General features: G+C 38.8%; 6 protein-coding genes across 7 annotated transcripts; 2 read left to right on the forward strand and 4 right to left on the reverse strand.

Moving 5' to 3' along the window:
* The first annotated feature begins 454 nt into the window (after positions 1 to 454).
* LOC137942484 (uncharacterized) lies at positions 455 to 1,857 on the forward strand. The gene is made up of 2 exons (XM_068788158.1): positions 455 to 607; positions 1,160 to 1,857. The coding sequence occupies exon 2, from the start codon at positions 1,269 to 1,271 to the stop codon at positions 1,770 to 1,772; it is 504 nt and encodes a 167-aa protein (XP_068644259.1). The 5' UTR covers positions 455 to 607; positions 1,160 to 1,268; the 3' UTR covers positions 1,773 to 1,857.
* Positions 1,858 to 4,369: 2,512 nt separating this feature from the next.
* LOC137966087 (uncharacterized) lies at positions 4,370 to 12,112 on the reverse strand. Its single transcript, XM_068812567.1, has 4 exons — positions 11,076 to 12,112; positions 6,202 to 6,474; positions 5,118 to 5,373; positions 4,370 to 4,764 (listed from the first exon to the last, which is right to left on the reverse strand). The coding sequence occupies exons 1-4, from the start codon at positions 11,793 to 11,795 to the stop codon at positions 4,691 to 4,693; spliced, it is 1,323 nt and encodes a 440-aa protein (XP_068668668.1). The 5' UTR covers positions 11,796 to 12,112; the 3' UTR covers positions 4,370 to 4,690.
* A 34-nt stretch (positions 12,113 to 12,146) lies between these two features.
* LOC137966073 (BTB/POZ domain-containing protein At3g08570-like) lies at positions 12,147 to 16,668 on the reverse strand. Of its 2 annotated transcripts, XM_068812554.1 has the most exons (5): positions 16,592 to 16,668; positions 15,765 to 15,831; positions 13,970 to 15,142; positions 13,061 to 13,587; positions 12,147 to 12,218 (listed from the first exon to the last, which is right to left on the reverse strand). In XM_068812554.1, exons 1-4 carry the CDS (start codon positions 16,666 to 16,668, stop codon positions 13,075 to 13,077), a joined length of 1,830 nt encoding a protein of 609 aa, XP_068668655.1. In that variant the 3' UTR covers positions 12,147 to 12,218; positions 13,061 to 13,074. The 2 variants fall into 2 exon arrangements, with proteins under 2 accessions (XP_068668655.1, XP_068668647.1); XM_068812546.1 differs by lacking the exon at positions 12,147 to 12,218 and having other exon boundaries at positions 12,636 to 13,587.
* Positions 16,669 to 17,732: 1,064 nt separating this feature from the next.
* On the reverse strand, positions 17,733 to 18,755 carry LOC137939057 (putative F-box protein At3g10240). Its single transcript, XM_068784231.1, has one exon. The coding sequence runs from the start codon at positions 18,753 to 18,755 to the stop codon at positions 17,733 to 17,735; it is 1,023 nt and encodes a 340-aa protein (XP_068640332.1).
* Positions 18,756 to 20,421: 1,666 nt separating this feature from the next.
* Positions 20,422 to 21,567, forward strand: LOC137939065 (putative F-box protein At1g47730). Its single transcript, XM_068784244.1, has one exon. It carries the CDS (start codon positions 20,422 to 20,424, stop codon positions 21,565 to 21,567), a length of 1,146 nt encoding a protein of 381 aa, XP_068640345.1.
* A 1,471-nt stretch (positions 21,568 to 23,038) lies between these two features.
* Positions 23,039 to 25,893, reverse strand: LOC137941322 (mediator of RNA polymerase II transcription subunit 22a-like). The gene is made up of 3 exons (XM_068786679.1): positions 25,643 to 25,893; positions 24,305 to 24,370; positions 23,039 to 23,426 (listed from the first exon to the last, which is right to left on the reverse strand). The coding sequence occupies exons 1-3, from the start codon at positions 25,802 to 25,804 to the stop codon at positions 23,190 to 23,192; spliced, it is 465 nt and encodes a 154-aa protein (XP_068642780.1). The 5' UTR covers positions 25,805 to 25,893; the 3' UTR covers positions 23,039 to 23,189.
* Between the last annotated feature and the right edge of the window lie 1,646 nt (positions 25,894 to 27,539).

The following is a 27,539-nucleotide window of genomic DNA, read 5'->3' on the forward strand; positions in this document are numbered from 1 at the left end:
CACTATTACCCTATTAACATACGAGGACTATCCCAAAATGACAAACTACTCCGATTTATTGAAGGAAAGACAAAACAAATATCCTAATCGAATGCCCTAATCGAATACCCTATTAAGATTGACTGCCAAAATGACAAAGCACTCCGATTTATTCAAGGAAAGTTGAGGGAAATATCCTTAGTAAGATTTACTGAGGTCCATCCCAAAATAATTAACCATTCCAGGCCATTCCAGGAAAGTCAAGGCAAATATCCTAATGGAATACCTTCTTAAGATCGACTGCCAAAATGACAAACCACTCCGATTTATTCAAGGAAAGTCGAGGAAAATATTCTTAGGATACCTTATTAAGATCGGCTGAGTTCCATCCCAAAATGACTAATTATTCGGCGTTATTCAGCGTTATTCAATCTTTTGTTACATAATGTAAAATAAAAATACTCTTCTATCGAGGAAAAAAAAAAAAAAAACTCCCAAAATTCGATCCTTAAGCAGCCCAACCAATGCGCGATCGGCCTACACCTCAGCCCTCGCCAGTTCGGTGCTGCCCCGGGAAGTCGGCTTCTTGTAACTGAGTATTATTCATTCATCTCCGTCACTGACTTAGGTAACTCCCTCCGCCGTACTTTTTCATCCCACAGCTATCCTTCCGATTTCTGGATTTTTCTGCCTACATTTGTCTTTCTTTGTTGTTATCATCTCTATTACATTCACTCTCATGAATCTATCTGGCTTTTATGCGTGCTGTGACCTCGCATCATAAGCTTAGACGACAAAAACTCGGTTTTCTTCTTACTTTTCCTGCAATTATCAATGTTTACTGACTCTTTCTTGTTTCTTGATGAGTTCAAATTTGAGGGAATCGATCTAGTTGATTAATTATAGTTCAGGTTGCAACCCGTTTTCTAAATTCATTGGCTTGTAAATCCTTTTGGGTTTTAGTCCAAACTTACTACCTACCTTTTGATTTTAGTGAATCGTGTTTGTGGACGCCTTTCTAGGTATTTGGTCCGAGTCCCCATTCGATGTTTTACTATAAACATCCTTGATTAGAAGATCTATTTCTACAACACATTCAAAAAACTTCAGGGGTTAGAAATGGTTTTTTAATTGTTCATAAATGATAAGTATCTTTTTAACTCGTTCCTATTTATTTCAGGTAACCCAGCAGCCCTTTCCTTCAATCTTTTGCTCCTTTTCTTCTAGCAGTCTTTTCCTTCATTCTGTTGCTCCTTTTCTCACTACCGTAAGGCCACCCTATATTCAGAATGCTCCCCAAGATTCCAAAATTCCCGCACCTGTCCCTCCACCAGCTCCTCTCTAGTCGAACCGTCTCCCACTCCCTCTCCCTCTCCACCGCTACTGATGCCCAACCCCAGAAACTCGAACGGATTGCTGATGAACTCCTCAACTTTAATAAGCTTGAACTTCACGACTATAATGTCCTCCTGAGACTCAAATTGGGAGTAAATAGGTATGGTCCGGTGGCCTCTGGTGTTGGTTCACCAGGGGGGTCCTCAACTTCAACATCCTCTGGTGCTGCACCAGCTGTGGAGAAGACGGCTTTTGATATAAAGCTAGAAAAGTTTGATGCTGCTGCCAAGATTAAAATTATTAAGGAGGTGAGGACATTTACAGATTTGGGACTGAAGGAGGCCAAGGATTTGGTGGAGAAGGCTCCAGTTGTATTGAAGAAGGGAGTTTCAAAAGAGGATGCAAATTCAATACTGAAGAAGCTCAAAGAATTGGGAGCAACTGCCATACTAGAATGAACTTAATCAGTGATTTATTTATTTGTTGTTTGGCTTTTGTTTCTTGGATACAGTACCAGGGAAATGATAATTCAGATACCCTGCACATCTTCCTTTTCTTCTGTTTTGGTCTTTTATGAGATTGAGACAATCTCACCCTTCCTTTTTTATTTTTCTCCGAATTGAGATATTTATAGTTAGCTTGGTCTCCATGTGTTGCTGGTTTCTATATATCCATGTTAATTATAGGAGAGGTGAAACAAAGAACGTGATCAATTGGCCTCTGAAGAGGGACGATTGGGTACGGTGTTTAGATGGTACATTTGTACAGGTGATGCAATTATTGCAAGAGGCCAGATAATGTAATGGAGGCATGTTCTTAGGAGTGCAAAACCTTATGTTTGAGTAACTAGTGATGAGGATATTAGCTGCTTTCTTGCTCTGTTTCTCCTTCTTTGTACTTTTTTTTTTTTTTTTCTTGATTTTGTCTGATATTCATGCCTCCTCTTGAGCGACCTCTTTTTTCTATCTTGCATCTGAAATAATTTTTTTTAAAAAAAATTCATCAATTATTGAGGTCACCTTGTTCAAACTGTTGCAAAAAATCTGAAAATGGAATAGACTACATGACAAACAATCCACTGGTGAAACTGTATGCTGCTCTTTGGAAGTGTGCAACTACATTGACTTCTCCAAATAGATGAAGGTGAGTCTGAGCATTTTCTGGAGCAATCTTGAGTACTTTACGAAATTGTTTTTTTTTTTAAAGTCTGTACTTTTTGTCCCCATTTCTGAACATTACATTTCTTTCCTCTTCTTTTTTCTTGTTACTGTATCTGTTATGAATTCATGGAACAAAATTTACAATGACCAAAAGGTAAAGTTAATATGCCAAAACAAATTTACATTTAGTTAAGTATTGATTATGAGGATCTACTATTATCTCTGTAGAATTTCATGTTCTGTAAATGCTTGTGAACCTGGTTCCCTTTGTGCATGTGGGTGGAGGGTTGGTAGTCTTCTTTGGAATGACTATGCGTCAAGGACATGTAGGTGATGAATTGGGTGGAAAGTGAAAGTCACCAAAAAGTGGCAGAAAGCTATCGAAACCAGTTCTTTTGTATGAAACAGAGAAGTGAAATTTTGTGTGTAGGTTGAAATCTAGCAATCTAAGAAACAACACAAAAAACAAAGACAAATCTGCAGGTGATATATTGCAAACACTTATGCTGGGGTGTGAAAGTCTAGGGAGCAATCAGAATTAACAAAACTGGCAATCCATGCCATTAACTACAAGTGTTTGCCCTTGGAAGATCATGGGAGCATGTCAAACACCAATTTAGGGTGAAGGACAAACTCGGCATTCGGGCCAGCGGATTTAGGGTGAGGGGCACAGACTCGGCATTTACGCCAACCATCTGGTAAAGTGATCCATAACGGCAATAGCTACCAAAATGACTCAAAAAGAACAAAAAAGTGTGTGATGCACTCACAAGGGACTGCAGGTGATATATTGGAGGAAAGTGGAGATAATGTCAAGCCAGTATGGCCCCTACGATTGGACCACTGATGTGTTGTAATGGCAAATATGATTATGAGAAAAGGGGAAGCAAATCCAGAATTTACCAAGTACCTGGCATAGGCATTGTTATTAACAGTGCTGTTATTTTTCTAGTTTCAAGTGTCACACTTCATCCACTGTTCAACAGGAGCAACCATTATGATTAAGTGGAAATTGTTCATCATCTCTTATAAATTTTCCAAGCACCAGGCTTCTAAACTAGGCTACCAGTTAAGCTAAGAATTGATGCATGTCATCATACTGCAGTCTAGCACATAATGCAATCTTTTCTTTTCTCTTTTATGTCATAGATTAGAAATCTTTTAATCCAGAATTGATATGATTCCGATTTCTGCAAACTACTCTCATCAAGGTCAAAAGAAGAAACACTCAAGGATAACTTCTCTCAAGGGATCAAACAGTTCTGTGGAGTTATATCTAACCATTAATGGGCAGGCTTCAGCTGTGTCAAAGGTTCTATGCCCACTTTCAAGTTTCAATTCCCTGGTGCTCTCCCTTTCCAGCCCCCTAGCATATTTGCAAATAGTTCCTTTGTAGACAGTATTCTTGATGATAATCTAAAAGGCAAAAAAGCAATCGCATGCTTTAACAATGGCAGGTTATTTCAGCATTCTTATGATCTAAAGTAGGGTTTTGCTTCATTTGACCTAATACTGCACTCCAAACAAGTGATAGTCATGTTCTTCTTGTTATATATCAGTAATAAAAATGTTTGTCAGATTGGCAGCAAGGAGCAAGTTTAAAATCCTGATGCAATCACTAACCTAGCAAAGGTAATTGGGTCCATTTGAATCTGTTCAACCATGTTTGACTCTCAGTTGAACTTCAGTTAATTAGATTTTGATAGTTGATTGATATTCATCGTTTTAAAATTAAAATTTTTAAAAAAATTCGCTGACTGAGGAGAGTTTTTTTCTCCAATCTGCAGGAACGAAGGGGTTTTGGTTTCCCTCTCGTTATCTTTCTATGTTCCAGGATCTATAATATTGCTATAGAGTATATAAGGATAAATATGGGTAATAAATCTTCTCCTCCATCTTATGTAATAGAAAATGATCAGTCAAATTACCCATTCAGTTTATCAAATTTTTGCTGAACCTTTAATGGCTTCTCCCCCACTTACAGAAAGTAACCAACGTTATCAGAGAAATAACCATATGTCCTATCAGCCTCTGCAGCAGTGGAGAGAATCAAGTGCCATGTGCCCTTCTCCAATTTTATCTGCTGTAAATAGGAGGGGCCTCTCCATCACTATCTTCCTCATAGTTAATATAGAAGAAGAAGATAGCACAGATGAATTTTCCAAACAATTATCCAACACACTGCAGTGAATACAGAAAACCACACAGAAAACCTATCATGACATCTTCCACAGTTTCTTTAAGCTTGTAATTGTTGAACTCCATGCATGACTTGACTGAGATCTTTCAGCTGCAAGAATAAATCGCTTTAGGTTACTGTTGATTCACATGTGATAATAAAGTGAAGTGAAGAAAGAAGCCTAATAAAATTTGATTCATTTTCAAATGCTTGGCATTTGATTGATACAGAAATAATTGAACTGGAGCCATGGGATCAGCACCAGCAGTAGGAAACATTCCCCAATGTTTCAACGTTTCACAAAAAGAGATTATTAGGCTGCAATCGGAAGAAGTCCAGGAAAATTCTTTGTTTGTTATTTCATACTTCTCAGAACAAACTTCTCAAACAGCTTCAACTTTCACAAATTGAGACTAAATGTGAAAAACAAGACTAAGAACCACCAAAATGGTGCTATGACCTACCTTTCTCTAGCGTCCCCGTCTCTTCCTGGTGCTTTCGTTCTGCCTCCTGGATTTCCCTCTCTGCATCTTCCTCTTCCTCTTTCTCATCAAGAGCATCAAACTCTTTCTCTGCGGCCATGGCTTTCACTATAGGATCCCTTAGTTCGGATATTAATCCGCCCCCAATTTGATATTCCATTTCATCACCAATAAGGAATAGACGCTGATCTGGTCCCGATGTCATGGGAATGTCAACTGCAAGAAGTTTCATATCATACTGCAAGGAAACATCTCCCTTGGGTCATAACATGCCAAGAAAGTGAAATAGCTTCACATCAAACAACATGGAGAGTTTTTTTTGCAAGCTGACTCGTCACTGCTTTACCAGGTTTATACATGTAAACTCTGAACATTCATCCAGACAAGATATGCAAGCCAAATGTTGAAGAGATTCAGACAAAAGAACCTGTTTTAAGCTATTACAGACACAAAAAATTTAACCCAGTAAATTTTTTATTCAAAACAGAAGAGGTAAGGCCAAAATTTCAACCTCAACATGTACAAATCAAGTTCACCTAAACTTCATCAAGTCTTAATTTTTTATTTAATATTTTTGTAAATTATGGAGTGGTGCTTGCTAATAAGTCCCAAAAAATCAATTGACCCATAGCACACGAGAAGGCGAAGACTCCTATGCCAAAATGTAACTCCCAGAAAACCTAACCAATTAACTTGTTTACAGCTGGAAAATTAAGTGGAAATCCAGAAAATAAATGCAAGGATGAATCTGATAAATGCAACAGTTGAAGTTCCAATGAATTACTATGGCAACGAAATACTGTTTGCATAGTGCCTCTCAACAACTACATGCTATTGTCTAATAACTAAGGTAGTTAACAAGAAAAGTTTTGTACAGCACACATATGGAATAACCAGCACATGTTTGTAAAATGTTTCAAGAGCATTTGGCACAGGCACTAGTCCAACATATGAGATTCAAAAAAGGCTGAATTACCTTATCCATACTGTCACTTTATATTAGGGAAAAAATTATTTCTTGCAAGGTACAGTTATCAACTAGACTACAAGTGGATATAAAGCAAACCTGGCCCTTTTTCTTCTTGACTTCAACACTGACAAGCCCCTTTCGTTCTGAACCTCGAATTGGGAAGATGAGAAAACAGCGTTTGCCACTAAGCATTGGCTTAAAGTTCTTGATCTGAGGTCCACCTCCTGACATAACATAAGCTCTTAAGTCACTTCCAGACAATGGGGCTCCCATGACTTCAAGAATTGGGGCAGATGTGTTCAGCTTCCTCATAGCTATTCTATAAACTCGATCAGGATTAATTGTAAACCTCGAACGGATGTACAGACCCTAATAAACAAAGAGGAACAAAGAACATAGATCAAATAAGACAAGCATTTCCAGAAACAAATGTTAATCATAAGCAAAACAAGAAAAAAATTGTTTTCCCCAAGAGCAATCACATATAGCCAATAAAAAAAATTGTCACTAAAAAGAACTAACACCGCCCCAAACAAACATTCAAATGTACTCTTGCCTCTAAAAACTAAGCCAATGCACTTCAGGAATATTATCATCAACTTTATCAGATACAACTGATCAAATGTGGAAAAGATTTATAGGCTACTGAACATACACAATCTTTTTATGTTTTTGGAAGGGTGGCATACACGATCTTCTACAACAAAAAATTTCTTAAGAAACTTAATTACCAGAGAAATTATGTTTAGTTCAATCATTTTGCATGTTTGCCTGTATATTGTTAATTGGCTCAGCTTTTATAGCATATGAAGAATCCTTGAAACCAAAGAACAGACAACCAATCGTGGGAACTCAAATCCAGGGACCGATGCCAAATTACCTCGTGCAAAATTGCACACTCAAAAATGAAAAGGACCTCCAACGAGGTATTTACAGCAAAAGTCAGGTTGGTTCAAACCATAGTCAACTTTTTTTCTGTAAGACAGAAGAAAATAATATGCCTTCTGTCTTACTCAGTTGTTTACATGGTGGAAACACTGAGAGAAAGAAGAATTTCCACAATAGGCATAGGAAGTATTAACTGTGTACTTTTACTTTTCAGTGTAAGATAAGTTGGAACAACCTGGTAAGAGGAGAAATTTGAGAGAAGAAGATGAAGAAGCCTCAGCAGTCAGAGAGGCTGCCACAGGTCTAGGTTCGGGGTTAGAAGTCAACCCCCCTAATCCCTGTTTATTCATTAGGTGATGAAATTAATAATTAAATGGCTAAACTGCCCCTCTCTATGCAGCCAATAAAACCAACAAAAGTCCATATTTGAGACATAAAAGAGCCTAAACTCTATCCCATAACCATCACATGTTACTTCTAGAGAGAGAGAGAGTGAGGGACACAAATAAAATTAAAATTACCAAACTACCCTTCTACATTAGAATACACTGTCTATCCAAATAAATCAGATGTTTTTTATATGGAAAATTTTTGAGGGCTGCAATAATGGTGAAATTTTATTTCCAAAAGAAAATGATGAAGACCGACATCCCAAAATTCATTGAGAAACACTCCCTAAAAGAGAAGTTCTTAGTTCCCAAAGGGAGGATTAATATCTTAAAATAAATCTTAGTCTCTGTACCTTGTACCCCCTCTTCTTGTCCTTCAAGGGTAACTCATAAGTGCTTTGAAAATTTCAAATAAAAGTTACACCCAATGAGGGTCTTTGGGGCAAGTCATGTTTCATTTGAGGGTTTACTTCACTTATGACTACAGTAAGGCTACAAGGAAGACATAAAGTATGGCAAAAAATTATCATCCTTTCAAACTCGTTTCTTCTTGAGAAAAGAGAGTGTTGTCCATCTTTTGAGACGAGATCCCAAATACAATTTAAGTGAGATGCACAGGTTAACTATTCATAAAAAATAAAAATAAAATCATAACAATTTTTTTCTTTTCTTTTTGAGCTGCAAGAAGAGAAGCTAAGAGATGCCACATTTAGTAAAAGAAAGACAATGAACAACGAAAAGCTAGCTTGGGGGATCAGCTACAATGTCAGTGAGGTGGGTGATTTCCTTTACCAATGCGTCAGCTGCCATGTTTCTGAGTGGGTACATGCCTCCATGTGGTGTCTAGTGGGGCAACAATGTCTTCAATCTCTTTAAAGATTGGGAGCAGACACCAGGGGTGAGGGGTGGGGGCAAGACTTCTTACCCCTACCAACCACCGAGGTAGAGTCGCCTTCGATAATGAGGTGGGAGGGACAGGATCTGACAACAATTTGGAGACCATGCAGAACTGCAGTGGCCTCGGCTTCAATAGAATTGGCAATGCCTGAGGGTCCAGCATAAGTCATTAGCTAATAAGGCTTTGTTCATGTCTTTTACTTGCCTAATGCCCAAACCGCCTACAGATTAGGGAGAGCAAACATCGTTCCAGTAGACAAGATTGAAGTTTGAGTGGTTTAATGTACTATTCCAAAGGAATCTGCACTCAATTGCCTCAATCTTGCCGGAGACCGAGGCTTACTTCAATAAAGAGAGGTAATAGTTTGGGAGTCCAATGAGAGTGGACTTGACTAGTACCAGTGTTCCTGCCTTCCAAAGCATCTTCCCTTTCCAATTGGATAGTCTTCTGTCAAAATTTTCCAGGATGGGAGACCAAAGAGCACCAGATGCAGCTGGGAGAGAGAGGGGAGACTGAGGTAAGAGGAAGGAAAATCCGAGATTTGACATCCAAGAAGAAAACTCATGGTGTTGAGGGATCCTGAGCCAACATTCAGGCCCATGATAGAGGACTTTTGCCAGTTAATTTTCTACCCGAAAATTAGCTCATAGAGAGAGAGGATTGCTTTGAGGTTTTGGATCTCTTCAGTGGTGGCGGAACAAAAGATGAGGGCGTCATCGGCAAACTGAAGGACTGGGATGTCGAGGTCCTCTGCTTCAGCAATAGGTTGGAGCCAAGCGTTTCTCCAGGCTGTGAAAAATAAGCCCAATAACACCTAACTCAGGATGTTGAACAACATAGGGGAGAGAGGGTCCCCATGGTGAACACAATGGGTGCTTTTTGAAGAAATCATGAGCACCTCCATTGACCAGAATAGCGAAGGTAGCATTAGAAACACGACTCCTGATCCATTTCCGCCATTTCTGTTCAAAGTTCATTTTGAGCATGACGAAATCTAGGAGTTCCCAGCTCACCTATCACACATTTTTTTTCCAAATGCAGTTTGACAACAACTCTGCTGAGTTTTTTTTCTTAAACAGATTAGTACATGGGCCACAAGAGCAGCATCCAGAATTTGCCTTCCACGAATGAATGCAGATTGGTGTTGGTGAATGAGTGATGAGAGGGCCTAGCTGAGGTGGTTGGCAGAGACTTTGTTAATGATCTTGTAGCCACTGGAGACCAGACTGATAGGATGGTAATCTTCAGGGGTATTTTCTTGGGTCTTTCTTTGGAATCAGGGCGATGAACAACACCCCCAGCCCTGTCTGGTAAGGGCGTTCTGTGAAAGTCATTGAACAATGATTGAACATCCTCTTTTAGAAAGTTTCACCCGGCTTTGAAGATATCAAAAGTGAACCCATTGGGGCCAAGGATTTGTTTGCCAGAAGGGAGAGGGCAACCTTTTCAATTTCTTCAATTGTGAAGACCATGTCCAATTGGGGTTGGAAATTCAGAGAGAGGTGCTACAATGTTATGGCAGATGGAATGTGTTTGCTTCTGCTGAGCTCCTTGCATAGGTCTGCGAAAAACTTGATGAACTCATTAGTGATTGCAGGGAGATCTAGGATTTGAACCCCATTTATAATCAGATAAGACATCCGATTTGCCCATTGATGAGAAGAGGCAATGGCATGAATGAATTTTGAATGTTGCCATAGCCTTCTTTCAGCCATCTAAAATGTGCCCTTTGTTTCCAGTGGGGGCAACTCAAGAGAACTAAGAGCTTCAAAATCTTTTTTGAGGGAGGCTAAGAGAGAGACCCCGAAGGAATCAAGAGACTCGGCTGCTTGGTCCAGCACCAGAATTTGAGCAAGAATGGAGGAGCGGCAGGTGTGGAGGCAACCGAGGGTTGATTTGGCCCATTCTCAAATCTAACATCTCCAGCAACAGAAACGATAAATGACTTCCATAAGCCTTCTAGATTTTCTGTAAAACCTTTGAGATTTAACCAATACTTCTCAACTCTGAATGGGGAGGGGCCCCATGAATTCGGCTCAATGTCAATCATGATAGGGCAGTGATCGGATGTTGGGCAAAAAAGAGTGTTGCCAGTTAGAATTTCTCTCTAATCAACTAAGCCATCTAAGCTTGATTAGTGTTTCTGTATAGTACAGTTAGAATAAACTGACCCATTATTATAAACATTTTAGGGATCTAAAACCATCAATAAATATATTGTCGGGAGAACTCCCTATACTTGTATGAATAACATCATTTTCAAAAAGATGTAATTGTATAACAAGAACTCCAGAATCAGTTCAAGTGCTGCTCCCCAGCCTTGGCTAAAAGAAGATTGCATCAAGTTGACATCTACCATAAAACTTTGTCAAACTTACTGAATCTGAACGAAATCTTATGTCACCAAGTGTGGCAATTGCCTTCTGCAAGATGTCAAATTAGGAGCTTGGCGTGACATAGCAGAAGGCTCCCACTAAAGCAATTGACTCGAAGAGATGAGGCAACCATCGACATAGCAAATGGTTGAGTAGAATGGAGTAGGAGGCACTCTACATTGTGGTGACAAGGCTCCAATATTGATGATAAATGACAAATGTATAGCATAATATCGGTAAGTAAAAGCTCTCAGGTGCAAAAACAAGTTGATAAAATCTGTTATATGTACCCACATTATTCTCTATTTTGAATTCTTTTCTTCTGACAAAATGAGGGAATAGTCACCAAACTCCACTAATTAATTGTTGCCAAATGCAATCATGCTCGGGGAAAGAAAGGATTAAAAAGTTGAAACTCACAACAAAAGCAACAATGGCTGATGCCAGAGCGAGAAATCCGTACTTAGCCAATCCTTCCGAAAACTCCACAAAGGTACTCGCGATACCAAACATAACTCTCCACAACAAAACGCAGACTGCCAAAGCTGCAGCCCCCACAAATACCAGGGAATACCTCTTCCATAATGCTTCAATGTGAAGTCCAATGGCATCCCTGTACTTTCTGAATGATGATCTAGCAGCAGAGGCCGGTCTGTTGAAGATGGCTTTAGTAAAACCCACATTGATTTTTTTGGATTCCGAGCTCCCCGAACAGAAAAATCGGGCCGCAAATGAATTGCCACTGCTCTTGCCAGTCCTGACAGTTCTACAACACAGAACCCCGATTTTAATCTCAGAAACATTTGAAGAGAATCTGGGTATTATGTGCCGAGAATTAGACAAACCACCTGGGTAAAGACCTGATGACGAGCTGGTCAGATAGCTCTTCGTCGACTGGTATACGAATTGACCATTTGGGGAGACGGGTTTTGAAGGAAGTCCATGAAGCGAAGTTAATCGACTCGAATTAAGAAACTCAGATGCAAAACCTCCAGAAATGTAGCTTCTAATGGAACCTTGAAGGGAATGACCGCAAAAATGGTGAGAAAAACTGCCGCCGTGAGATGGGGATTTGGACAAAACCGAATCGAAGTACATTCTCCGAAGGCCCAAGATGATTGCCTTCGTTTGTCTCGCCATTACAGCTACGGAAGGAAATCAGAGACGAAAGCGTATTTGAATGAGGGCGGAGACCAGAATGCTTCTTTCTTCTTGTTCAGGCATTCGGCCATCTATGTTTTTACAGCTCACGTTTGATCTTCGTCCACTTGGTACTGATCCGTAGAGCCATTTGGTGGCTCTGCAGTTTGCAATGTGCAACAGGTATCGTAACGGAGGTGATTCAAAATAAAATAAATAAATAAATAACTGCATAAAAGAGATTATAAAATTAATAAGAGAGGATACTTCCCTTCTTTGTACCGGTAGGATTGGACTTTGACCCTCGCAAACAAAAGGGGAAGGGCAGAGTGGAGAGCCCCTCAACCTGCTCCTCATTCCGGCCTTCAAGTGAAGAAGAGGAGAGTAGGTCCTTGCCTTTTACTTGTGTAAGGGGATACCGTCCTTCTTCATTAAAAAAGGCAAGAATTTATAAACAAAATTGGTTTGATTAGCCTGACATTTAAGTAATAAAATCGCATGAATTTATCCCTTTTTAATATCCTGGATTTTTAAAATTTCAGACCTGGAAAGAGCCTTAGTTTCAAAATTCTAGCAGATTGAGCATAATTTGTGATCTGTTTGGGAACATATAATCGTGACATTTTTAAGGAGATGAAAGTAGTTAACTCATTTTGTTAATCTTTACCTTCTTATATTTATATATTACAAATACATTTGTTCTACAAATTAGATGCAATACAGTACACCTTTTGAAGAATTTAGAGAAAATAATAAGACTAGAATAAAATGCCAAGCAAACTGAAATTGTTTTAACAGGTAAGAGCACATCCTTTTCCAAAGACATTATTTTAAAGGACTTCTTTCTACAGGTTTTCTTTGTGAAGTGTCTTCACAAATTTATGCATAACCTTGTTGCAAATGCTTTTCCTTCCATCAGTGAGAAAAAAAATGTAATGCAAGGATCCCCAGAGAACAGTATTTTTCTGGTGTTGAACTGTACAGCAGGACCTGGATATTTATTCGGTTTATATTAAAAAAACAGTTACAGAATTTCATCTGTATCTACTTCCCTCCCGGGCTCAATACCCATTTCACTCCCTCTGCCTCAGCTCATAGAATAGACATACTGAACCGTGATATCATTCTTTCTATTCCTTTCTGTTTCTTGTAGAAAACATCTTTCAACAACTGGAACCAATGCATATTTGTCGCTGCAAGATCAATTTACCTTCATCCAAATTCATCGCCAAAATTATGTTCTTATCAGTAGATAAAAGTGGTACCTTCTTGTTTTTGTTCACGAAGAATTCCTCCTCCCACTTTTCCCTTCAGATCCTTTGCCCCTCACACATTTCAACCGCTTTCCACTACTGGGAGCAGCAAAAATGCCAATCCGACCGAACCCCTTTTGCAAAGACCCTAAGAAAGTCTTTCCATTTGTTGACTTCCCCATCAATCCTTGCCTCATAACCACCTGCTCTTTCTCTAACTCGCTAAGCCTGACTCTCATTCTTGAGATCTCAAGCTTGAGCTCACGGTTCTCTCTCCGCAAAGATGCATAGTTGTCACGAGGAGACATGGCAGCACTAGGCACACCACTGCTCATCCTCTGCGAGAGGAAGGTATCACCTGATGTGCCACCAAGAGCATTCTTAAGGCGGAGCTGCTCGAAGTAGAGGACTCTCACTGTCATTTGGATGGGGAGGCGGTCATTTTGAGCAGCATGGTTCGATGCCTCTTGTGAAAGTTTTTGGCAGTTAATCAGCTTGCACAATGTGATGCATTCATGTTCCATCAATGACGGGTGAGCCTGAAAAGGAGATTCCATTAAAAGAAATAGTCAAACAAACATCATCTGTGTTTCTTTGAAAAAGAACGAACATCAATTATTCTTTATATAAGTTTTATATAGCTCCATAAAGTTCTTTTATCTCTCATCTTATATAATAATACTATTCGAGATCATGAAATATAATAACTAATATGATCATAACAATCATGTGGTAGCTATATGGACATAGTTTGTCACTGTCATTTAGCTTTATGTTCCTCACAGCTGATAATTTCTACCACCCATCAGTATCAGGGCCAATACCACCTTTTAGATCACTGCATATGGTTCAGTAGGCCAACTTCTATAGACAAGTATAGCAAACATAGATCAAAATTATAATTACTAGATAATAAATTACCTTTAAATATATATCAATTGCTCTGTAAGGCCCATCATCCACAACACGAGCATAATCTGGTAACAGCTCAATAATGGCCATAAACTTCTCCAGTTTTAGATATGGATCAGATGCAATCTCTGCAAGATACATATCCATCAGGCGGCCTACTTTCAAGACTGCACTGTGACTTGGAGATGCACCAAGACCTTCTGATTCATATCCATACTGTAGTGATGAATCTTCAGCGTCTTCCTCTTCAATCCAATTAAAAAAGTTCACCAATATCCTATGAACAGTGTCAATATCAAAAAATGAGTCTGTGCTATTGATTGAGGGAATTAGAAGATCATCCAGTGAAACAAGATCCAACTGGAAACTGATTCTTCTCTCAAGCTCGCGTCTACATGCATCAGAGGACCCCACAACAGTTGCCACTCTAAGCATCCCAAATAGAAAACTGAGTGGGACTAAGGCATCTCTGTCTGCTGGTAAAAGACCAATGAGAGTTTCCATTATTAATCTCTGTTCACTTTCCAAAACCACTCTAGGCTCTAATTTTGTCCTTGACAGATCCCATGGTCGACCTTTGACAACATCATTCAAAGAACTGTGAGCATAATGCAATAGAGATGAAGTAATACTATCCTGTCTGACACCTATTTTTCTCATAGATATGATTACTTGCTGGTAGAAATCAATTCTCAAAGAAGAAAGATCTTCAATCCACCATTCTCCTGAATCGGCTTTTGGTTCCCCAGGCCCACCATGACATTCCAAGCCAGACAGACCAGATACCAACTGCTCTTTGGTAGCATTCAAGGCTATGGCTTCAACACATCTGCCAACAATACCTGCTTCCTCTGCAACAGGAAGTAGACCTTCACAAGAGGCCAAGACCTCAATAGATTTTTCAAGACTTTCTACCACAACATCTGTTAAGTATGTCTCTGTACGCTCTATCAGGTTTCCTTGTCCATAATCTTCGGTCATTTCTAGAAACTCTGCAGCACATCGAAGGTACCCAACATTTGAGGATGATATCTCAAAATTTGCTCCATAGCAGAACTTGACTGCGAGTTCAAAAGTTTGGGCTCCACCAGGTATGTTAAGAAGCTCCAATTTGGAGACCTTTGCATCCTTGGCATCTGCTACCATTTTTCTGATCTTTCCACTCCAGGAGACAAGAGGAAACTGCTAGAATAAAATGAGTTGGTACACATGGGAAGTTATTTTCCTATGTAAAAAAAAACTCTGCAAATTGGCTACAATAGACCAAGAACCATTTTGAATTTAATAATAGAAGAAATTCGTTTTTAAGAAAATGAAATATCAAAAGAACATTCAAAGGTATCAAATCAAAATAAGATTTTGAAAATGGAAATCAAGAATCAACACAAAGGCCACATCATACCCAAGAAAGTGTCAATTTTTCATAATTTTTAATGATTCAAATTTTCAAGGGTAACTTACATAGCTCGAAATTGTGAGGAAAAGTCCTTTTTCCAGTTAGTTATGGGCATGAAAACACATAATGTTGCCCATTAAGAATTGGACAGCAGTCAAGCTTATGGCATGAAACCATTTAAGTCAGTTATTAACTTCCTTCTGAAAGTAACCACGAGCACAGAACAGGTCCAGAACACTCATGATGGTCAAAGCCTTGACCCAGATAATTTGGTTTTTAGAGTATCAAATCCCGTAGCCAAAGATAAGAAACAAAAAGAATAAAAATTTGTGGCGGATGACTCGTATCATCTTGTTTAAAAGCTCACATAACCAACTAACAGAAGCTCTTCAAGTTACAGACGCTCACCTTATGCAACACAAATGACTGTCCATCAACAACAATTGTTATGTCACCAGCTACATCTGAAAATATCCTGCAAAATGTTTTTCAATAGCTTCCCATCAATAAAAACATTATTCTATGATCTAGCAGGTGGGAACTTGAAACAAAAAAAATTGAATGAATAAAACGAGAAGTTGATGAAAAAGCTTCAGGATATGGCAAAGACATTGTTATGCACCACTCATGTCAGTCGTCTAGTGCTTTTTACAGTCCTTTTTAATAGCTATTCTAGCAGGACAGCAGAAAGCTGCCCCACTCCATTCCACATGTACTAGACATTCTAATACGGGAGAAGAAAACTGTAGAGTGTTCCAACATCTTCCTTTAGAACCAAGAAGATAATAACCAATTCTTCTAACATGTTCTCAAAACTTAAACAAGATTCTTTTGCACCATGGGATAACAGTTTACATGCAAGCACTGCAAGAGTCTCCTGTTATCCCAGAAATTTCCATACTAAAAAAAGTACCCATGTTTCTTCCAAAATGTTTGATCTTTGAATGCTCAATCTCCTTTTAAAATCCTTGAATGCTTAGAAAAATAGAATACGATCAGACAACTCAAACAAAACAAAAGAATAAAAAAAAAACATTTTCACAAAAATGGTAAGGAACAACAGAACTCCCATCTTCATGATTCATCCATTCCAACAGGATAAAAAGTGTAAATCAAGAAACCCAGTACAATGTACAGAACAAAACCAAAGAACGGAATTCAGAACATAAGATTCAACAGACAAAAAAAAAAAAAAAAAAGAATCAGAACAAAAAAAAGAAAAGAACCCATTATACCTTTTAATGGCGGAATGGGAAAAATTCGCATTTGCTGAGCGCTTGGAAGAGGTGAAAGAATGGCCTTCGGACACCATTTCTTTTCCTCTTTCCTCACTGTCTGGACTGAGTGACAAAGAAGCTGTCTTGGAGGGAATATGTAGAGTTACCAGGGGGACCTACTACTTTATCCAATTTACTATGATGCCCTATATTCCTCTATCCTCTAATCAATTTCAAATTTTAAATCTTTGCATTCCAAAATCACAAAAAAAAAAAAAAAATCATCTCAGTAAAATGCAGGCGAGAAGGAAGGTTGGAAGTAAGTTTCTAATCAATTTTAAAACCCAAACTAAGCATTGCTTGGACCAGAAGTAACATTTTTGAATGATTTTTATTAAAATGGTTCTTCAAATATATGCCCATTTTGCACCAAATTAACCTAACTTTTTCTTTTTAATTAATCTCATTATGCAATAAAATTATTTCTTTCCAATAAATATAAACTCTTTAGTTACTTCTCATTGAATGAAACATTGGGTACCAACTCAATTCTCTAAAATAAAAAAATAAAAAAAAGTTGACTCTTCAACCTGTACAATATAATAACCTTTGTCTAGGCGTTTTATCGATCTTTTAAACTTATATTATTAATAATAAAATTTTTTGTTAAGCAAAAAATAGGGTCAAAATGACTTTCACTCGGGTCGGGTTTTTTCCTCCCAGAATCACATTATTTTCATAAGATGATATTTATTTTATTATATATAAGAATAAATCACAATCAATGATTTGTGCATAGTAGAAGAAATAAAATTTTAATTAATTCAATTCAATTTAGTGATAAAACTAAAAATAGGGTAACACAGATTATTTCTTAAAAAAAAAGAAAAAAATACTAGAAGGGTAGTTTGGTCATTCCAAGAAATGAGTGGCAGACCAAGTAAATTACTCTTAGAAGTAGAATGATGTGCACGCAAATAATGGTAAGGGACAAGAGGAGGCTGCACGGAACTCAAGAAAGGCGAGCCAGTCAAAATCCGTTACAAAAAAGCGTAACGAAAGGAGAATTCAAAGATTTCGTTTCAGCAGAAAGTACAGTTTGATCGTCAGAAACGTTCAAACACAGAGACTGATTAAAGGAGGAAGTAATCTGAAAATATCACGTCATGCCCTCACAGGCAACGAGAGTACGCTTCCAGCCGGGCTCTACAGTGAATACAACAGTGCAATCGTAGGTCGTCGTCTCCATCTGCCCATTTCTGTAATCATACATCACTACCTTCGTCTTCCCTACTCTGAACCATAGTTTGTTCTCGTCAGACAGTAGGGGACTGATCGGCTCCTCAATCTCCTCGCTTTTAATCGGAAGAACCACCTCGTGCTTCCTCCATTCATCCCTTTCGTAATCTTCCAACACAAAGGCCATCAGTTTGTTCTTCACAATAGTGGCCAGGCACAGGCAATCGTCCCAGACAAACTTGTGTTGCAGGGATTTGACGTTGAACCGGCTCAGTGGAAGGGATTTGGAGCGGAAGACTTCCGTCTCCAGGTCGAAAGTTGCTATCTCGATCGAAGAGTAAAGGGTCCGTATGAAATGGGTCATTGTTCCGGTTTTCAGAGAGAAGCGTTGATGGAGAATGAATTTGAGCGTCGATGGGACTTCGATTTCTTTCGGCTGAAATGGCATTTCCGTGTCGCCGACTGTAATCACCTCGCAGAAGTATTTCTTCTGGCAGTAAAAGAAGTTGGCGATTTTGTATTCCCCGGTGGAGGGGATGTAGCAGAAGGTGGGTGTGTGCGATGGGTCGTGGACTGGTGGGAGAGGGCGAGATTTCCGAATAGCGGGGTTGGTGATGATGAAGGATTTCTCTTGATTTTGGTAGCAAAGCAGTCCATTGGATGTTCCTGCGTGGATATAACGTCCTGGTCCCCATTCTTCGAAGCCGAGGATGACCACTGGGAGTAACGACGGAGCTCTGTTTGTGTGGATTTTGAGAAAGACGGACTCGGAGGTAATGCTGCGCCAGAGCTTGCAAATGGTCGTGAATCGAATGACGTCTCTCACGGGCAACCAGCTCAGGATCTCAAAGACCATTTCGTCAGGGATTCGGGGGCACCCTGATGCTGCACCCGTGGCTTCTTCTTCTTCCTTCTCTGTTTCTCCCGACGGGAGTTTCTCCATGGTTGATGAATTTAGGCTCTTTCCGAACAGATAATGATACTCTCTCGCAGGAAGGCCCCATGTTTCTGATACTCTGCTAGAAACTAAGATTATTTCAGAAACATTTTCCGGAAAAAAAATCATATTAATTCGTCTGCAGTTAGATACCATGGTAGAAGAAAAACCTATAAAATTCCATACTAACAAACCAGAGACTCAAGAATTTGTTTCGTTAAGAGAGTGGAGGTGCCCTGAAAATTTTCCCCAGAAAAAATTACAGTGAGAGATGAAGAGAACAGGAATACTCTCTCTCCTGATGAAGTCAATTATATTCTGAAGTACAGAACCGTAACATGCACAGGCAAAAAACAAAAACAAAAAAACAAAAAAATGAAAGGGAAGGAGCTGTCGTTCTTACCTGTGTAAGGACCTCTATTCTCTTTATTCTCTCTCTTCTTTCTTCTTTCTTCTTTCTTCTTCTTCTACCTTTATCTGTTTCTCCAGAGGTTCAGTTCTGGTCAAGTTCGAGTTTTCCTGGCCTTTTCGGATTTTCCTCAGATAAAACCAGTTTCCAAATAAAGAGTTGGTTAGTAAATTTTTGAATATTTGCCATTTGAACGGCGTATTTCTATCCTATCCAATCCGTTCCCGGAGGCTTTGAGCTCCTTAAAATCCATCATTGGAGCACCTTCAAACTCAAGAGAAGCTATTCTGATTCCTTCATCTTCGTGAAAATTTATCAAAGTTATACCAGAGGAGATCGTTAAAGACGGTTCAAACGTAATTCATCTGACTGGTGAAGCTGTCTCTGATTGATCTTACAGACAATTTTTATGTAATTTAGGGTTTAAGGTTAAGGGTTAAGGGTTTAGGGTTTAGGGTAAAACATGGCCAAGAAAACTATTTTTTATAAATAATTATTAATAAATAAAAATAATTGGATAAAAGAAAATAATAAATAAATAAATAAAATAATGTAAATATTATTATTTATGTTATTTTTTTTTAAATAAAATCAAAGGAGTAATTTATGTTTCTCTTACTGTAAGGAGTCCACACGCTTTTCTCTGTTTCCTTCTGATGATAATTTTGGATTGGATAGGAAAATACATCGAATTCCTAATTTATATATCTCCACCAAATAGGAAACAAACATGAATCGTCTTAAGAGAATTAGAAAAAAACCAATTCGAAGTGAACCTCTGGACAAGCATAAAAAGGAAGAACTCTTACACAAACCAGTAATCAACCCAGAAAGAAGAGAGAGATCACTGTACAGTTAAGAACAACAGCTTCTTCTCTTTATTTATACGTGTTCTTCATATATGTTACAGCCCTGTAAATCAGAAATACAATCGGAATTCTATCTTGTTTCTTTCTTGTTGCTAAACAGTACTTTTTTTTTCTGGGTGCTTCCTTTCTCATCGTTCCTCATATCTGTTCAGCTGTATCTTCTTCATCTTTCACTATGATTTTTCCCGGGCATCCCATGTTTAGCAGTTTTGTAATTTTTTTCTGGGTATCTCAGACCAGTTGTAGCTTAATCTTCTCGTTACATAAGCTAAAGATGGTCTTTGGCAATAGGTGAATTGACTTGGCTGTATGTGTTTCTAGGGAATTGTTCGTGTACTGATCTTAGTAGCAGAGTAGCAGAAACGAGAAGAGCATTCCAGAGTGCGAAGAATCGATGGGAATTACAGAAGTTATGATCTTATGGGCAATGTTGGGGTATCTGCTTCAATATCTATTTGGAAAGAGCCCAAGTTCATCCGCGACGGAGAATCTCCCATCAAAAGAAACAGAGAAGGAAGAAGGAGAGTCTTCACAAACATCACAAACTACAGCATCACGGTGCCCCCCAATTCTAGACGAAATCGTCTTCGAGATCTTGAGCTGGTTGCCCGTGGGAGACGTCGTTCGATGCAAGAGCGTCTGCAAGCTCTGGAACAGCATTACCTCGGAACCCGCCTTCATCAAAACCCACGTAAACAGAGCTCCATCATCATTGTTAGAGACCTGGGACACCTACTGCGTAGCTCGAAAAGAATCGTATATCTTCCGATGTGCAGGCACCCCCAACGGACTGGTTTGCTTCCTAAATCGCAACAAATCCCTCATCATCTCCAACCCCGCCATTTGGAAGTCCCTCCGTCTCGGACGAGTCCATCACCCAACACACAGACCCAGCTTCTGCTACATCCCCTCCACCGGGAAATACAAAGTCGCCAACTTTTATTACTCACACCGACTGAGAAAATACCAGTGCGAGATGATTACAGTCGGCGAGACAGAAATCCCACTTCCGCGAAGGGAAATCCAAGTCCCATTCTCACTCCGTAAACGCTTCGTTCTGCAAACTGGAACCATGACTTATTTCATCAAGACCCTCCACTCTTCTATCGAGATCGCAACGTTCGATTTGGAGACTGAAGTACTCCGCTCCAAATCCTTCCCCTGGAGCCGTTTCAATGTCGAAGCCAAGAAACACAAACACATGTGCAAGTTTGTCTGGGATGGTCGTTTGTGCCTGGGATCTATTGTGAAGAACAAACTAATAGCGTTTGTGTTGGAAGATTACGAAAGGGATGAATGGAGGAAGCAGGAGGTGGTTCTTCCGATTGGAAAGGAAGAGAATGAGGAGCCGATGCTTCCCCTGTTCTTTGAGGCGAATAAATTACAGGTGAGAGTAACGATGCACAAGGTTGCTGTCTTCGATCTCCGAAACCCGGATCTCTACTGGTTTTTTATGTACTCTGGAGGTTCGGAGATTTCATGGGAGTACAAGCCTACTCTCGTCACCTGTAAGGGCATGAAAAGATGTTTTCTGGTCTAGAGGAAGCAGCTCCAGGAGGAGGAGACACAGGAAACTCAACCAACTCCTTGTATTCTCATCAAGCCTTCTTATCGAGGAATTTGTATTAAATAATATTTTTTATATTTTAATTAGTTATGTCTATTTTAATTAAATAATAATAATTTTTTATTTTAATTAGTTCAATCTATTTTAATTTAATAAAATTTATACTAATTAATTCGATCTATTTGAGCCATAAAAGGTAGGATCGCGGTTCTCATTTGCATCTCACCTGAACAAGTGTCGTGTTAGTAGGCCTAAGTGAAGCTTGAAGCGTCTCAGATGGGTCTAATTGCCAAAAAATCTCCTTTTGTATTTGCGCGAGTTTCGTGTTCTTCCGCCTCTTTCTCTGGAAGCTGAACTGGTCATTCTCGCCTCTCCTGCCTGTCATGCCGTCTTCATTCTTCAGCTGGACTTCCGCCGATTTTGTCTTTCTCCCTTTACCATCGTCCTCCGTATGCCTTAGGCTTTACACCTTGCCGCCGTCCTGTCTCTGTACTCTCACCTGCTTCGCCTTGCTCCCCGAGGTAAGCCTTACATGCGTGTTTCTTGGCGGCGTTTTCTCTGTCTAACTTTCTGATTTCTCTTCTTTCCTTTTTCTGTTTGCTTCTTTAATGCTATTGACTCCGGATTTTATTCTTGAGACTGCCCTTCCCGACGTCTTGAGATTTTGCAATCCAGATTGCCCTGTTCTGGAGAATTATTTTCTACAAAGAAACGGAAGAGTCTGAATCACTATGTTTTTATCTGAACTGAACCTGCACTTCTGGACCAGCATTGGATTGGATGACTCCCCTTGAGTGACCTGCTTTCTGTCCTTCGGTAATTGGTTCTTTGTCATTTAAATTGTGGTAGAGTGTTGAAGCTGCATTTCTTTGTCATTCTATGTTGTTACCTTCGGATTTATGTATTCTCCATCTCATATTGTCTATGACACATTCAAGAAAAAACTCTGGTACATACTGGAAAACAATCTTTGCCTTAAATTTCATTGTTGATGTTTTCTGGCATATCTGTGAGATGGTAAAGATATTGAAAACGTTTGACTATATTCAAGACTTGAGAATTCTTTACAATATAACTATGTTTATGTCTGGCTTTTCTTACATTTTTGGGTTCTTATTAAGGGCCTTATTTCATATATGGAGTGATGATAAACTTGAAAGAAATTTGAGAAACTGAATTGATTTTACTGAGAAGAATAAGTGGAATTGTAAGGGGTCTTACCGTTTCCCTTCCCAGCTCTAATGATACAAAGAAATTTTGATATTTAAGCATTAGGAAGTTTTAAACGAAGATGATATTGGGCGTTTTGGTACTGTATCTCATATTGGGACTTTGAAAACCCAAGACATATTATGTATCAGACCCATCCTCAATGCAGTGATAACAGATTACAGACCCATATTCCTCCAAATTTGAAATCGATTAGTTACCACATTGCAGATCCTAGGGCACCAAATAGAGGATTACTGAGAACAAAAAAAAAATACACTCATTAGACAGCATACCATATTTGGGTCTGCAAATAACCCAATGATGGGGATGGTTAAACATCAAGCACTGTAGAAAAAATCAGTTGAACATCATGCTTCCCAACATCAATTTTCAGGTAACCTTGTCCTTTGGATTGAAGAATAGTAATGGTTCTCCAGCTCCTTCAGACTGGCAGCTGCCTGTTCTCCGATCTTTTCCAACAGACGATCGGTTTTTTCTTCTTGCTGCTTAAATTCCGCAGTCCTTTGTTCAACATGCTCATTCAAAGAGGCAAACCCGGAAAATATAGCAGTTTGCTTCAGCTCTGACACCAAGTTGAGGAGTGAATCAGCTGATTGGACCTGTCCACAGCAGCTAGATCAATGAAAGTTTTATAGCTAAAATTAGATTGTCTAAGTTTTGTGTATCTGAGTGGTTTTGCATATGTCTGTGTTTAGTATCCTCAAAGATTATGGAAAAATAAGAAACTAGATACTAGAACTGTGAAGTTGGGTACAAGGCTCATCCCAAAATGACCAGCCAACTTAGGAAACCTCTTCCCAACTAATAAAATCAAGATTTTTTTATTCACTAATCCATGTAGGACTATTCCTTAATACTCCCCTCACGTGTAGGCCCTCTTTTGTGGCTCTATAAGTAGATAATTTGGGTGGAAGCCTACATATGAGTACTTGTTCTGATACCATCATTTGTGAGAGACCAGTAATAATGCATCCAGGCGAATGTCTCATGCACGTACTCTTTCGATTTGAAGCTCTGCATTAGCTTTATAACTTGAAGATTTGGGACATCGATCTTCGGGTGCTTTGCAAGGTTGAAGTCCTTCGCAAAGCAAACCCCCTCTTGAAAGAGGTATTTGGAAATCTCTTTGTTATTCTTCTTCGAAGAAACTTCTCGCCGGAAAAAATGGCGATTAGAGAAACAGGAGATCGACCTGCTTTGATACCATGTGAAGTTGGATCTAAGGCTCATCCCAAAATGATTAGCTAACTTAGGAAATCTTTTTCCCAATTAATAAACCCAAGATCTTTTTATTTACTAATCCATGTGGGATTATTCTTTAATAAGAACTATTCTTCTTCAAAAATTCTAAAATTGAATATCTTCTCAAGGTTTGAAAACTTTCAACTTTTAGTTACTCTTGAACTTCCAAAGCAAAGTTTCCACTACGGAGAACTGTTCAAACTACATGCACAAGAAGTTGAGGAACTGGTTTTACCACTCTGGCAGCACACATCTCCATCCGAAATGCTTCCTGTGAGTTCCTGAATGGTTGATCACTGACCTATAAAAAAGAAATTATATGCTTTTACTCTTGGAGCATGAAATCAGACCTCGGGTAATATGAAGAAAAGTTTGAATTCCATTTAGATAAAAGCCAAATTCTTAATTGCATTACGAAATCAGTAAGAAACATCAATGCAGAAACAGCGATTAGGTTTCCAGGCAGATAATGTAATCTAAACGTAAGAAGAGACAAGTAGAGACAACCTCTCAGACCATTCATTTCGTTTTCCCACTTAAAAGAACTGACCCACAACATATCTACTATAGAACAAGCTTTTCTTTGTTTTCTATGAAATGGTAAACAGCTAATTCAATTTGCCTGGTCTGGATTCCTTCTTTAAAGAAATTCTCAAAAATATTTATGAACAACTTAAATATTGCAATTCAATGAATTAGAAGTCAAGTGATCTTTCAGTTAAGAAGAGGAAAGACTGCAAACAAAATTTCTTATTAATCATGACCGGACACGTCTTCCAACAATTTCTTACTCGACTTTTAAATATTCAGACATGTTTAATGGTCTAGTATTTTGCAGGTTGTTAAATTCTTGGACTATAATCTATTTCACTGAATAAGTATATTAAGCAACAGAAAAGCTGCCAACATTTGCAATTCAGAATACTTGAGCAATGGTGCTCTTTCTGTTGTCGAATCCAGCATAATGTATAAAAGCCTAATTCTGAAGCATTGGTGTGAAACTGAACGATGACTTGACATGCTAGACACAACAACTCCCCTAAAGCTTGAGACAAGAAATAAATATAGCAAAATTGTTAAAAATTTCATGAAAAGAATCATGTCTATATCATTCAACTTCTAAATAAACCCATTTACGATTAAAACAGATGGAGGCAATAAAAGAACAATCAAACAACCCAAAAAGCAGTATCAAACAGCCAAAAAGAACATAAATTAGATGTCTGTTAACCACATCAGAGGTTGAATCACTGACATAGATTACTAACTTTTTTTCTTTCACGGCTATGAATTATTAACTTTTGCATGTTCTTTGTAAGTAATGGTTGGCTCGGGACGAAAAAAAAAAAAGGAAGCACGTTCACGGATTAATAACTTCGAATTGACAAATTCCGGTTCCCGCAAGTGGTAACAAACTAAGCTCATAAACTTAAGTTTTGGAAACAACCTGAAAAATTGCACATCCAACAATCCAACTCATCCATAATCACTATCCATTTTCTCGAGTATCAGCAATTCAAGCAAAACCCAGTAGGGTAACTTGGGTGAAAAACAACAAAACAGAACAGTTTACCCTCGCGCAATTGACCAAAGTACTGAAATTCTCGACCATGCCGGTGATGTCAGTATCGACGCGTTGCAGTAGATTCTTCTGCTTCTGAGCTGCCGCAATGGCAGCCGTCGCCGTGGGTCCAGTTCCGGCGCCTCCTCCGGCACCCACGCCTCCTTTGTTCATCTTCCCAACGAGGAATTAGCGATGCCTAAGACCTCCAAGATTAAATTTGTTCGAGCTGGGAACGAGAAAGAAGAGGGGAGTAGGTCTAAAGAAAGGGAAATAGAAAAGAAGAAACACATGGAGCAGGTCTTATATTATATAATTTTAAGGATTTCTCATTGGCTTCTCATAGTAAGCTAGTTCTCCCACTACTCTTTGGGAATGTAGCGGGTCTTATCTTTGTGTTAAGGAGAGCTCAAGAACGAAGATCTGCGATATTTTCTTTGGTTCTCTCTCCTTACTACCTTATAAGAGAAAAATCAAGAGCAGGATCCTCGAAGACCTTCCATAGCGCACGGCAGAAATTGAGAATTCCACGTGGAAATATGCTACCCGCCGCTTCAGTCCCTCCTTCTTCAGTGTGAGATTTCCTTCCTTTTTTTTTTTCTCGGAAAAAAACTGTTTATCATAATTCCTTCCAATATGTTTCATATGTAAGCACTTAGCAGCTCCAGTGGCTACATTGTTTTTTTTAAATTCTTTTCCTGTGACATATAAATCCATTTTGAATTTTTATTTCTTAGCAGTTTCACTGGCAAAAAAATTTCTAGCTTGGTTTTAGTCTCTTGTGATTGAGAATCATGATTACTTGATAGTTGGACAAGCTTTAGTTCGCTTTGGAATAATTCCATTTGGATATCATCTGTTGCAGATGCCGAATGCAGTTTCTTGTGAGCCATTTTCAAATATCAAATCCAATCTTCAGTCCTTCTAGTCCGCACTATGGGCTTAAGCGAGGTTATGATGCCATTTGTCAATATGATGCCATTTGTTTAACTTATTGAACTTGTGGTACCTTCTCTGAATGGGTAAGCATCATATCCTGGTGAAGGTATGTACTTGCTCATAGGAAGACAAGTTGAGCCTGCAACTTGCAGTAAGAAAACGTGATATTTTAATGTTGGATGCGTTGTCTTTCATGAGGACACCTGCCTATTACTCATTAAAATTGTTAGGAGTCCTTTGGTACTTCCTGAAAGTACATATGAGACTAGAGCACTACTATGCAGGTTAAACTACTTTCTCTCTGGCAGATTGTTCATCGTTCTTATTAAACTAATGAGGATATTCGTGCAGTTGTGAAACCTTGGTGGGATGTACCTACCTGACTTAGTTTGCACTATTGGATTTTGAATTCAGTGCCCTTAGTTTGACTGTGTTAAGAAACTCTCATGATGATCATGCTGAAAGTCCACATGCTTTTGGGAAAATTTCTAATGAACAAATAAGCATTGCAGTTGGGAAAGCTGTTTTTCTTTTCCAGAGTATCCTGCCACTACTGTGAAGCTCTTGCTAGTGTACCCTGGGTCGGAAGTTGTGTGGTATCTCTGTGCCTTTTTAATATGAACCATTGCAGTTGTTGGTCTATCAGAAACATTCATTTTTTTTCTGGATGTCTTAGTGGGTGGGAGACATTTTTAATTGATGGAGATCAGGTTTTATTTGGATATCTATTTTTTCATGTCTCAGATCTTTTCAAAGACTAAAAAAGAATAGGAAAACATTTTTTATTTTTTATATGTTGGAGCCCCTTACCGTGGTGAGACTTGGACCCAAGACCTCACTCTAGAAACCCCTGATGTGATATGGTATGGTACTTCTTTAGTAGAAACTATTGAAAAAAAACTGAAGAGGAAGAGCTGCGATAGAAATCCAAGCGCACAAAAAAATTAATTGTTTAACTGAAGGCTCCCAA

Source organism: Aristolochia californica, unplaced genomic scaffold, assembly GCF_029961685.1.
Source record: "Aristolochia californica isolate CCGP_79_NKW_82.1479 unplaced genomic scaffold, dmAriCali1.0.hap1 SCAF_10, whole genome shotgun sequence".
Classification (NCBI taxonomy): Eukaryota; Viridiplantae; Streptophyta; class Magnoliopsida; order Piperales; family Aristolochiaceae; genus Aristolochia; species Aristolochia californica.

What these genes read in the sequence shown, in the direction of transcription:
- LOC137942484 (XM_068788158.1), top strand. Translation starts at nt 1,269, where the DNA reads ATGCTCCCCAAGATTCCAAAATTCCCGCACCTGTCCCTCCACCAGCTC.
- LOC137966087 (XM_068812567.1), bottom strand. Translation starts at nt 11,795, where the DNA reads ATGGCGAGACAAACGAAGGCAATCATCTTGGGCCTTCGGAGAATGTAC. An exon ending in TCAAGAAGAAAAAGGGCCAG is followed by an intron (nt 5,374 to 6,201) that starts GTTTGCTTTATA and finishes GTTTCCTTGCAG; the next exon opens with TATGATATGAAACTTCTTGC. An exon ending in GACGGGGACGCTAGAGAAAG is followed by an intron (nt 4,765 to 5,117) that starts GTAGGTCATAGC and finishes TTATTCTTGCAG; the next exon opens with CTGAAAGATCTCAGTCAAGT.
- LOC137966073 (XM_068812554.1), bottom strand. Translation starts at nt 16,668, where the DNA reads ATGGTGTCCGAAGGCCATTCTTTCACCTCTTCCAAGCGCTCAGCAAAT. An exon ending in TCCCATTCCGCCATTAAAAG is followed by an intron (nt 15,832 to 16,591) that starts GTATAATGGGTT and finishes AACATTTTGCAG; the next exon opens with GATATTTTCAGATGTAGCTG. An exon ending in CAATTGATATATATTTAAAG is followed by an intron (nt 13,588 to 13,969) that starts GTAATTTATTAT and finishes TCTCCTTTTCAG; the next exon opens with GCTCACCCGTCATTGATGGA.
- LOC137939057 (XM_068784231.1), bottom strand. Translation starts at nt 18,755, where the DNA reads ATGGAGAAACTCCCGTCGGGAGAAACAGAGAAGGAAGAAGAAGAAGCC.
- LOC137939065 (XM_068784244.1), top strand. Translation starts at nt 20,422, where the DNA reads ATGGGAATTACAGAAGTTATGATCTTATGGGCAATGTTGGGGTATCTG.
- LOC137941322 (XM_068786679.1), bottom strand. Translation starts at nt 25,804, where the DNA reads ATGAACAAAGGAGGCGTGGGTGCCGGAGGAGGCGCCGGAACTGGACCC. An exon ending in CTTTGGTCAATTGCGCGAGG is followed by an intron (nt 24,371 to 25,642) that starts GTAAACTGTTCT and finishes TCTTTTTTATAG; the next exon opens with GTCAGTGATCAACCATTCAG. An exon ending in AGATGTGTGCTGCCAGAGTG is followed by an intron (nt 23,427 to 24,304) that starts GTAAAACCAGTT and finishes TGCTGTGGACAG; the next exon opens with GTCCAATCAGCTGATTCACT.